Below are 12,018 nucleotides of genomic sequence, written 5' to 3'. Positions count from 1 at the left end.
AAGTTTTCAGCTATTATCTTTTCAAATATTTTCTCAGGTCCTTTCTCTCTTCTCCTTCTGGGAACCCTACAATGTGAATGTTGGTGTGTTTAATGTTGTCCCAGAGGTCTTTTATACTTTCCTCATTTCTTTTCATTCTTCTTTCTTTATTCTGTTCCATGGCAGGGATTTCCACCATTCTGTCTTCCAGCTCACGTAGCCTTTCTTCTGACTCATTTATTCTGCTGTCAATTCTGTCTAGTATAGTTTTCATTTTAGTTATCTTATTGTTCATCTCTGTTTTAGATCTTCTAGCTCTTTGTTAATCATTTCTTTTGTCTTCTCAGTCTGTGCCTCCATTCTTTTTGTAAGATCTTGGATCATCTTTACTGTCTTTACTCTGAATACTTTTTTTTTTAAATTTATTTATTTTATTTATTTTTGGCTGTGTTGGGTCTTCGTTTCTGTGTGAGGGCTTTCTCTAGTTGCAGCAAGCGGGGGCCACTCTTCATCGCGGTGCATGGGCCTCTCACTGTCGTGGCCTCTCTTGTTGCGGAGCACAGGCTCCAGACGCGCAGGCTCAGTAATTGTGGCTCACGGGCCCAGTTGCTCCGTGGCATGTGGGATTTTCCCGGACCAGGGCTCGAACCCGTGTCCCCTCCATTGGCAGGCAGACTCTCAACCACTGCGCCACCAGGGAAAACCTACTCTGAATACTTTTTCGGGTAGATCGACTATCTCCACTTCACTTAGTTGCTCTTCTGGGGCTTTATCTTGTTCCTTCGTTCGGGATATATTCCTCTGACATCTCATTTTGTCTAACTTTCTGTGATTGCGGTTTCCGTTCTGCAGGCTGCATGGTTGTAGTTCTTCTTGCTTCTCGTGTCTACCCCTTAGAGGATGAGGCTGGTCTAAGAAGCTTGTGCAGGCTTTCTGGTGGGAGGAACTGGTTCGTGCCCACTGGTGGATGGATCTGGGTCTTGTCCCTCTGGTGGCCAGGGCTGTGTCAAGGGGTGTGTTTAGTGGGAAGCAGTGAGCTCAGGAAGACTTTAGGCAGCCTGTCTGCTGATGGGTGCAGATGTGTTCCTGCCCTGTTGGTTTGGTCTGAGGAGTCCCAGCACTGGAGCCTATAGGTTGGGTAGGGCCAGGTCTTGGTGAGAAAACGGTGGCCTCCAGGAGGGCTCACGCCAATGATAATCCCCCAGAACTACCACCACCCGTGTCTTTGTCCCTGCATTGAGCCACAGTCACCCCCCACCTCTACAGGAGACTCTCCAATACCACCAGGTAGGTCTGGCCTGGGCTCCTATGAGGTCACTGCTTTGTCCCCCGGGTCCTGATGCACACAAGACCTTGTATGCTCTCTCCAAGAGTGGAGTTTCTGTTTCCCAAAGTCCTGTGGAGTTCCTGCAATCAAACCCCACTGGTCTTTAAAGCCAGATACTCTGGGGGCTCCTCCTCCAGATGCCACACCTCCAGGCTGGGGAGCCTGATGTGGGGCTCAGAACTTTCACTGCTGTGGGGTAACCTCTACGATATTATTATTTTCCAGTTTGTGCATTGCCCACCTGGTGGGTATGGGATTGGATTTTATCACAGTTGTGCCCCTCCTACCATCTCATTGTGGTTTCTTCTGTGTCTTTGGATGTAGGATAATTTTTCTGGTAGGTTCCATTGTTTTTTTGTTGTGATTTGCTGTGTTGTGATCACAGCAGTTAGTTGTGATTTTGGTGTTGTTGTGAGAGGAGGTGAGCTGACGTCCTTCTCTGGCACCGTTATTTTTAATAAGAGTCTGTGCCTAACAATTAAAAGACCTCTGGCCACATGTATTTGTAGAACAAGAGTTTCCTGAATCTGGTCCTTTTGCTTATTATTTCTCTGTTTCCCCCTCAGGTGCAGCCTTTAAGTAGTCAAAATAAACGAGGTAAAGGCATCTCGGGGTGTGGGGGTACAAGCGGCCAGCAGCACCTCTTCCTGCTATTCTCTTGGTGTTGGTAGTGGTGGTATTTTTAGGCTGAGTGGTAAACTTCAGGCTCATTTTTCTATTAATGAAAAGAAATTGGCTGTGGAAACATAGACGTATAAGGAATAATATAACAAATAGTAATATACCACCTCCCCCCACTTCTGACTTAAGATATTTTTCTTTAAACTGATACATAGGAACCATATTTTTCTGCCTTCAGTGTCCAGGATTTCATTAAGAAAATGGGATTCATGCTCCCAGGAATTTGTGTGAGAATTAAATGAGAGCATATAAACAAAGCATGGCACATGGCAGGTTCTCAAAAATTGTACCTGTTAGTATGAACACTTCCATACTTATTGCTATTCTTGTTTTATTTATTTATTTATTAATATTTATTTTTGGCTGTGTTTGGTCTTCGTTGCTGCACACAGGCTTTCTCTAGTTGCGGCGAGCAGGGGCTACTCTTTGTTGCGGTGCGTGGGCTTCTCATTGTGGTGGCTTCTCTTGTTGTGGAGCACAGGCTCTAGGCACGTGGGCTTCAGTAGTTGTAGCATGCGGGCTCAGTAGTTGTGGCTCATGGGCTCTAGAGTGCAGGCTCAGTAGTTGTGGCGCATGGGCTTAGTTGCTCCATGGCATTTGGGATCTTCCTGGACCAGGGCTTGAACCCATGTCCCCTGAATTGGCAGGTGGATTCTTAACCACTGTGCCACCAGGGAAGTCCTATTGCTATTCTTATTAGCCCCAAGTAGAGCCTGGTAACAGAAGCTGGAAAAGGTCAGAGCTGTGGAAAGGAAAGGGGTGACTTGGCATTCAGTGATGGGTGGGGAGATGCAAAGTTTCCGAAGAGAGTTGAAGTAAAGCCCTTGGGGTTTCAGATGCTGACGTCTTGGAGCCCTTGTTTTGCTACTGTGTGGAGGAGGCAGGCAGCCACATGGTCTGCATTATGAACCCCAATGTGGAAGGACTCACTACTTTCAGTGAGTCAGAGGCTCTGCTTCCTGCATGTGGCAGCAGCCTGGCTTCACCCAAAATGAGTGTGGACCCAGCTGTGTGCTGTGCCACAGAACAGTCTACAAAGCATACAGGGTGTTCTTTCAGAATGTTTTGTTTGTCCCAGGAGATGTTTGTTCAGTTCTTCAGTGAAGATGTATGAAGACCTTGAATAGTATCACTAAGATATTAATGGGCCTTGTCTTTCATCATATTCTTTTTGGGAAGAGCAGCAATGAAGCTCTTAAGTCCCCACCAAATCCACTCTTTTTAAAAGATGCCATTCCTGAGACCTCCAAGCCACACCCATCTGTGCTATCTGAAAGTAAATTTATTCCTGTTATTTTTTTTTTCTAGATTATTCTGTCTCCTGGTTTGGGTTTTAGTTCTTAGGATTGGGAGCTTCTGGAAGCTTGTTTGTCCTTCTGTGGTTTTTGTTTTTATTTTGGCTGTGCCAAAAGTCTTCTGGGATCTTAGTTCCCCGACCACGGATTGAACCCGGGCCACAGCAGTGAAAGTGTGAAAAGGCCAACTCTTAACCACTGGACCATCAGGGAATTCCTATTCTGTTGTTTTTATTTGAGCTGTAAACACAGTCAACCAATAACCCCTCCTGTGGGAGAGAAGGGCCTTCTGAGGATTCTTTCCAATAATCGATCCCAGGCGTGGATTTTGTCTTTTTACAGAAATTGTCCTGTCCTACGAGCTTTATTTTGAAAGGGTACTTCAGATCTTTTTGGAACATGGTAAAATTTAGGACATAAGGAGAGACATTCATGTAATATTTTCTTCTGAGTTTGATAGATATTATTGTATTTCACCAAAGCCAAGATTTCGTCCATTGTAAGAAGAACCACTATTTTATGTACCTCTAAAAAAGTACACTGCCCACTAAACCATGTCACACAGTCATTTAAAAAATCCTGATTTCAGAGAAGTGAAAAAGGATGTGTGTTTTAAAACTGACGAGGTGTGATGTACAAAACTGGGCAGGCAGAATGAACCAGGAGTCAGAGTTCAGACGAGCACACCTTTATTCCACTGGGGCTTTCACAACGTGTCTGACACCCATCACTGAACTGCTCATCGTCTGTCTGCACCTGCTTCGTGGCCCATCTACTTCCAATGTGCCAGTTGGTGCAGTGTTAAGTCCAGTTGTTTGAGCCAGAAATCTGAGTATAGATGGGACTCCTGCCTTGCCTTCCCTCCTACAGCTAACTCCTGGTACTTGATTCTGCCACTTGAATATCTGTACTGCCTCTTCCCAATGACCCAGCCTCACAACCATTGCCCTGGCACAGGACTCAACTTTTTCTTACAGGAATGTCCCAGGAGTTTCCCAACAGGACCCTCTACATCCAGGCTCACCACCTCCAATTGAATCACTCACTGCATGGCCGACCACTGAAACATATCCCTGCCTAGCAAGTGCCCATCTGTGCTCTTAACTGTCCTGGAAAGATGTCCACGTAATCGGGGAGTCCACTGAATTTATTTCAATCCATGGCATCAATGCCCCAGACTCTTTCGCACATTCCGGCCCTGTCTGGCAGCTTTGTCACTATCTTCAGCACAGGAGCACACAGTCGAAAAGCAGACACTCTTTGGCCCTTTCCCCAGATCTGCAGGTGTTGCCCATCCTGTCTATTCAGATGTTTATGTATTTTGAGTGTAGTTGATGCTTTTCTAGTTCTATGTTTTACGTGAGTAAATATTCTTTATCCCATGTGTATTCAGCAAATATTTCTCTCTGCCAGTTTCAAGGTTTTCTTCTTTTGTTGTTGTATTCATTACCTCCATTTTTTTGTGGCTGCACTTTTGGCTTTCAGATTAAGGTATGTCAGTGAGGAGAAAGGTTCATTTAATAAAGTACATGTTGTTGCTTTTTGTTTCCTCTTGTGTGAGGGCTCTTCAGGGTGTGTGTTGAAAATCACAGCTCGTGATTGACGTGACCAGACACATGGCCGTGTCGATTTTCTTCGGGAAAATGTGGAGCTGCATCCACATGGAGGGTAGCTAAGTTTCCTCTGGACCTGCTGGGAGGTGCTGGCCTGGTAGGGAAAGGTGAGGAAATGAGGAGAAGATGTTTCCTGACGGGGGCTGCTGGTTGGGGGTACCGGGGGCAGGGAGGTCCATCTCAGAGGGCCCAGCAGAGGAATAAATGGAGGAGGAAAATTGTGAATTTTAGTCAGTCTTGTGTGGGGTGGGGAAGGAGTCTGGTGTCCTCTTCTAGGGTCATGATGTTTCATATTCTAGTTCTTTTTATTTTCTTAGCATGACTGTCCTTTCACTGCTCTAGGTCCCTGGCAGCATTGTCTTCAGGTAACACACCAGGGACGACATGTGTGTTCTTCCTGGGGTCTCTTGACTCTTCCCCACAGACTGATGGATTTATTTCTGGGATCACCTTTCAATTCCATTCATCTCAGTATATATCCTCATGCCAGTTTCACCATGTTTCACTTCCCAGGGGCTGTGTTCAGAACATTTGAAAGTTGTAGGTCTGAGCCTTCAATCTTGTTTTTTTTTTTTTGTTTTTGTTCTTTTAATAACTCAGGTAGAGCTGTGGGGTCTGTTGACATTCCATATTTCATGGTGTTCTTTTTTGCTCCCCTTTGCTGATATGTACACCCCCCTCCCCTTTGCTGAGGCACACATGTATTGAAGACCTCTTGATTCCTTTAAGGTGTAGACAGCATGAGTCAAGCTTCCAAGCAAAACATCGTTTTTGTTTTTGTTTCTATACAGGTTTTCAAACCAACTGCATGAATGCTTGGAGGCCTGCCAGGTGGTCTACAGGTGTTAGACTATTTTGGCTTTGGCCCATGGTGCCCAATGGTGTCTCCAGGGACCATTATCTGCTTTTCATCAGCAAGAAAGGAGAGTTGCTGTTGTTCCTCATCCTCCAGTGATGGGTATCGTCATTTCGGGAGGTTAGCAGGACTCAGAGGTGTGTAGTGTTGTCTTGTGGTTGTAATTTTGCATTCCTCATAACTCTGATCTGGATCATATTTCTGTCCACTTATGTATTATCTGTATATCTTTGTAGGCCAAGTGTCTCTTCAGATCTTGACTTAACCTTGAATGGAGCTTTTGTTTTCAAGTTCTTTGTCTACTCTGAGGAAAAATTCTTTATCTGATCTGTGTTTGGCAAATATGTTTTTTCTTCCAGTTTGTGGCTTGTTTTCTGGCTTTCGGCATAAGGTATTTCAGCATGGAGAAATTTTCATTTAATAAAGTAATTGTTGTTACTTTTTGTTTCCTCTTGTGTGAGGGCTCTTCATGATGTGTGTTGAAAATCACAGCTCATGATGGACGTGACGAGACCCATGGCCGTGTCAATATTCTTCTCTGTGATCCTCTGTAATTTTTTATGGTTTCGTATGTTTTCAATTTGCCTGCAGACAATTTGGAGTGACTTTTAGTGCAAGTCGTAAAGTCTGTGCCTACATTCGTTTCGTGGCACGTGGTTCCTAACTGTCCTATGATTAGGGTTCCAGAGGTCCTGGGATATTGGCCTCCGTCCCTTGGAACTTGGAGAGTGTGTTGCATTGAGCGGGGCTACCCGCAAAAAATTCAGCCTCCACTGTAGTGGGAGTGGGTGCCCCCTGCATTTTCCCAGTTGGCCAGCGGAGGGTGACAAACCAGTCTCTCTCACCAGTGCGGGATCTTCCTCTTCTGCCCACAGGCTTGGCCTTGTGCACAGCTCACAGGCGTTAGGTCTCTCCAGGACAGGCCAGGGCTTTGGCTTCGGGAAAATGCAGCGCTGCATCCACATGGAGGGTAGCTAGGTTTTCTCTAGACCTGCTGGGATGTCTGGCCTGGTAGGGAAAGGTGAGGAAATGGCGGGGCAGGGGGATGTTTCCTGACGGGTTGCTGGTTGGGGTTACTGGGAGCAGGGAGGTCTGTCTCAGAGGCCCCAGCAGAGGAAAAATGGGGAGGAATATTGTGACTTCTAGTCTTGTGTGGGGTGGGGAAGGAGTCCAGTGTCCTCTTTTAGGGTCATGATGTTCCATATTCTAGGTCTTTTTGTTGTTGTTAGGGTGACTGTCCTTTCACTGCTCTAGGTCCCTGGCAGCTTTTGTCTTCAGCTAAGACACCAGAGATGTGTGTGTTCTTGCTGGGGTCTCTCGACTATTCCTTACAGACCGATGGGTTTATTTCTGGGAGATCCTTTGATTTCCATTCATCTCAATATACATCCTTATGCCAGTTTCACCATGTTTCATTTCTTGGGGTTCTGTTCAGAACATTTGAAAGTGGGAGGTCTGAGCCTTCTATCTTGAGTTTTCTCCTTATTAAATAATTATGTTAAGCTGTGGGATCTGTTGACATTCCATGTTTCGGGGTGTCCTGTTCTGCTCCCCTTTGCTGAGGCACACATGTATTGAAGACCTCTTGATTCCTTTAAGGTGTAGACAGTATGAGTGGAGCTTCTGTGCAAAACATTGTTTTTGTTTTTGTTTGTATACAGGTTTTCAAACCAACTGCATGAATGCTTGGAGGCCTGCCAGGTGGTCTGCAGGTGTTAGACTATTTTGGCTTTGGCCCATGGTGCCCAATGGTGTCTCCAGGGACCATTATCTGCATTTCATCAGCAAGAAAGGAGAGTTGCTGTTGTTCCTCATTCTCCAGTGATGGGTATCGTCATTTTGGGAGGTTAGCAGGACTCAGAGGTGTGTAGTGCTATCTTGTGGTTATAATTTTGCATTCCTCATAAGGTCCAATCTGGATCATATTTCTGTCCCCTTATGTATTATCTGTATATCTTCGTAGGCCTGGTGTCTCTTCAGATCTTGACTTATCTTGAATGGAGCTGTCTGTTTTCTAGTGCTTTGTCTACTCTGAGGAAAAATTCTTTATCCGATCTGTGTTTGGCAGATACGTTTTTCTTCCAGTTTGTGGCTTGTCTTCTGGCTTTTGGCATAAGGTATTTCAGCATGGAGAAATTTTCATTTAATAAAGTAATTGTTGTTACATTTTGTTTCCTTTTGTGTGAAGGCTCTTCATGATGTGTGTTGAAAATCACAGCTCATGATGGACGTGATGAGACCCATGGCCGTGTCAATATTCTTCTCTGTGAGCCTCTGTAATTTTTTATGGTTTCGTATATTTTCAATTTGGCTGCAGACAATTTGGAGTGAATTTTAGTGCGAGTCGTAAAGTCTGTGCCTACATTCGTTTCATGGCATGTGGTTCCTAATTGTCCTATAATTAGGGTTCCAGAAGTCCTGGGATATTGGCCTCCATCCCTTGGAATTTGCAGAGTGTAGTGCATTGAGCAGGACTGCCTGCAGAAAACTCAGCCCTCACTGAAGTGGGAGTGGGTGCCCCCTGCATTTTCTCAGTTGGCCAGTGGAGGGCGACAAACCAGCCTCCCACCAATGTGGTACCTGCCTCTTGTGCCCACAGGCTTGGCCCTGTGCACAGCTGACAGGCGTTAGGTCTCTCCAGGACAGGCCAGGGCTTTGGCTTCGGGAAAATGCAGAGCTGCATCCACATGGAGGGTAGCTAGGTTTCCTCTGGACCTGCTGGGAGGTGCTGGCCTGGTAGAGAAAGGTGAGGAAATGTGGTGGGAGGATGTTTCCTGACAGGGACTGCTGGTTGGGGTTACTGGGGGCAGGGAGGTCTGTCTCAGAGGCCCCAGCAGAGGAAAAATGGGGGAGGAGTCTTGTGTGGGGTGGGGAAGGAGTCTGGTGTCCTCTTTTAGGGTCATGATGTTCTGTATTCTAGGTCTTTTTGTTGTTGTTGTTAGGGTGACTGTCCTTTCACTGCTCTAGGTCCCTGGTAGCTTTGTCTTTGGCTAACACACCAGAGATGTGTGTCTTCTTCCTGGGGTCTCTCAACTCTTTCTCACAGACTGATGAGTTTATTTCTTGGATCTCCTTTCAATTCTATTCATCTCAGTATATATCCTCATGTCAGTTTCACTGTGTTTCATTTCCTGGGGTTGTGTTCAGAACATTTGAAAGTGGGAGGTGTGAGCCTTCAAATTTGAGGGTTTTTAAAAAAAAATAATTGTGTTTGTTAGAGCTATGGGGTCATTGAAATTCCATATTTTGGTGTGTCCTTTTCTGCTCCCCTTCACTGAGATGTACATCCCCCTCCCCTTTGCTGAGGCACACATGTATTGAAGATCTCTTGATTCCTTTAAGGTGTAGACAGTATGAGGGCAGCCATGGGTCTGGTCACATAGCTCACGAAGCAGGATTTGGAACAAAAAGCCTTCACACAAGAGGAAACAAACAGCAGTAACACCTGATGCATGTGTTATTCTCCTCTGTGAATTACCTTCCTCCCTAAGCAAAAAGAGAAGCCACACACTGAGAGAAATATATATTTATTTCCCAAACATATATCAGATAAAGAAATTTTACTCAGTTTGTGAAAAGAACGAGAAACCAAACAGCTACATTCACAATGGGTAAAGATCTGAACAGACACTGGGCCTGAGATGATCTACAGATAATAAAGTAGTGCAGACAAAAATATGACTTGGGAGAGGAGTCAAGATTTCAGACTAGGTTGATGCAGAATTCGCATCTCTGCACAACCAGGGCACCTACCAGGCACCGGTGGGGGACGTCAGACACCTAAAGGGATGAGAAGAACCCCCAGTGATGGGGTAGGACGTGGGGCATGGCAGGGGAGTGAGGGGTGAGGAGAAGAGGAGGTGGGACTGTACTGGCGACCCTGAGGGGTGGCTGGGGGAGAAGGGATCCTATGCCCAATGGGGGAAATTGGGGGACCATTGGGAGGGCAGAGGATCAAAAGGGAGCATGGCCAGGTTTCCCCTGCCCTCTTGGGCCCCCGGGAGCCTGCTGAGTTCCCAATCCTGATCCTCTGCTCACGGAGGCCCCCTCCAGCCATGCAGGTCCTAAGGGAGTGGGAGGGAGGGAAGGGGGAGCAAAAGTAAAGGCTGGACCTACAGAGCTGGCACGCCTGAGGGGTGGTTGGGGGAGGGGAGGAGTTCCTACACCCACAGTTGGGGTCCAGCAGGAATGGGGGAGACCCTGGGGGAGACATGGGGGGATGCAGAGGAATGGAAGGGAACACGGGCAGCGATTTCTCTGTCCACTTAGGCACTGGGGAGCCTGTTGGGCTCCCAGGCCTAATCCTCTGCCCTCGGATCCTCCCTACTGCCCACAGACTGAAGCCCCACCCCTACACACCCACCCAGGGCCCTACCTCTATACTCGGAGATCCCCTCCAACACACTGGGCCTAAACCCCACCCACACATCCTTGCTGAGGGCCTTACCTCCAAACTCCAGAACTCCACACTCCATAGGCAGCCCTTTGGATGTGCTACCTCTCCACTTCCAGGCAGGTCCTAAGCAGAGGCCCCGCCCCATGCTTGGATGTCGCCCTGCCTGGGCTCTGTCCCCAAGGCCTTTTCTGGCTGCCTGGGTCCTGAGCCTAGGCTCCGCCTCACACTCAAACGTCACCCAACCCACCCACCTAGGTCCTGCCCCACCCTAAACCCTGCCCCTGCCTGAGTTCCACCTCTGCCTACACTCCACACTGCCCCCCACCACCACCCCGTAGCCAAGGTTTTTTGGTTTTTTTTTCCTCTTAGATTGGGGTTCTGTTTTACCTTGTTGTTGATTCACTGATGTTGATTCCTTTATATATTTTTTTCTAATCTTTTATTTTTCTAATTTTATTTTTTATACTTTGTTATTGTTCTGCGGCTTTTGGCTTTTTTTCTGTTGTGGTTTTGTTTTACCTTATTGCAGTTGTTTCAATTATATTATTACTTTTCCCAATATATTTTTTATCTTTCTAATTTTATTTTGTTTTTAATTTTTTGTGATTGTATTTTTGGTTTTTTGCTTCACCACGTGGCTTGCAGGATTTTTGTTCCCAGGCCAGAGGTCAGACCCAAGCTCCTGTGGTGGGAGCTCCGACTCCAAACCACTGGACTAGCAGAGAACGTCAGCCCCCAGGGAATATTAATCAGAGTGAGGCCTCCTGGAGGTCCTCATCTTGGCACCAAGACCCGGCTCTATCCAACTGCCTGCAAACTCCAGTGCTGGACACCTCAGGCCAAACAACCAGTAAGACAGGAATACAGCCCCACCCATCAAGAAAAAAAAAAAGAAACAAAAAAATATGTGGCAGACGAAAGAGCAAGGTAAAAACCTACGAGACCAAATAAATGAAGACAGAATAGGCAGCCTACCTGAAAAAGAATTCAGAGTACTGACAGTAAAGATAATCCAAAATCTCGGAAACAGAATGGAGAAAATACAAGAAACATGTAACAAGAAGGATCTAGAAGAATTAAAGAGCAAACAAACAGTGATAACACAATAACTGAAATTTTTTACTCTAGAAGGAATCAATAGTAGAATAACTGAGGTACAAGAACGGATAAGTGACCTGTAAGATAAGATAGTGGAAATAACTGCCCCAGAGCAGAATAAAGAAAAAAGAATGAAAAGAATTGAGGACAGTCTCAGAGACCACTGGGACAACATTAAACTCACCAACATTCAAATTATAATGGTCCCAGAAGAGGAAGAGAAAAAGAAAGGGTCTGAGGAAATATTTGAAGAGATTATAGTTGAAAACTTCCCTAACATGGAAAAGAAAATAGTCATTCAAGTCCAGGAAGTGCAGAGAGTCCCATACAGGATAAACCCAAAGAGAAACATGCCAAGACACATATTAATCAAACTATCAAAAATTAAATACAAAGAAAAAATATTAAAAGCAGCAAGGGAAAAGCAACAAATAACATACCAGGGAATCCCCAATAAGGTTAACAGCTGATCTTTCAGCAGAAACTCTGCAAGCCAGAAGGGAGGGGCAGGACATATTTTAAATGATGAAAGGGAAAAACCTGTAACCAAGATTACTCTACCCAGCAAGGATCTCATTCAGATTCCATGGAGAAATCAAAAGCTTTACAGACAAGCAAAAGCCATGAGGATTCAGCACCACCAAACCAGCTTCACAACAAATGCTAAAGGAACTTCTCTAAGCAGGAAACACAAGAGAAGAAAAAGACCCACAAAAACAAACTCAAATCAATTAAAATGGTAATAGGAACATACATATCAGTAATTACCTTGA

The 12,018-nt window shown here is 45.7% G+C and overlaps 1 protein-coding gene across 8 annotated transcripts in view; it reads left to right on the top strand.

The window, feature by feature from the left end:
- The window catches only part of LOC132352992 (zinc finger protein 551-like), an 80,407-nt gene that overhangs the window by 60,599 nt on the left and 7,790 nt on the right, over positions 1-12,018 (top strand). Inside the window, exons 5-6 of one of the 8 annotated variants that reach the window (XR_009498907.1) lie at positions 5,687-5,888; positions 7,413-7,614. The exons of 1 other annotated variant lie outside the window; for it this stretch is intronic. Coding sequence is in view for 3 of the 7 variants with exons in the window: in XM_059903811.1 (XP_059759794.1) it covers positions 5,687-5,850 (164 nt within the window). In the remaining 4 variants the exon portion in view is untranslated. Of the gene's footprint in view, positions 1-4,853; positions 5,003-5,686; positions 5,889-7,412; positions 7,916-12,018 lie in introns of those variants that run through there. 6 more of the 8 variants (XR_009498911.1, XM_059903811.1, XR_009498909.1 and 3 more) reach the window with 6 other exon arrangements.

This window comes from Balaenoptera ricei, chromosome 19 (assembly GCF_028023285.1).
Source record: "Balaenoptera ricei isolate mBalRic1 chromosome 19, mBalRic1.hap2, whole genome shotgun sequence".
In the NCBI taxonomy this organism is placed as follows: domain Eukaryota; kingdom Metazoa; phylum Chordata; class Mammalia; order Artiodactyla; family Balaenopteridae; genus Balaenoptera; species Balaenoptera ricei.
Note: the sequence above shows the minus strand (reverse complement) of the source record. Positions and strands in the feature narration are given on the sequence as shown.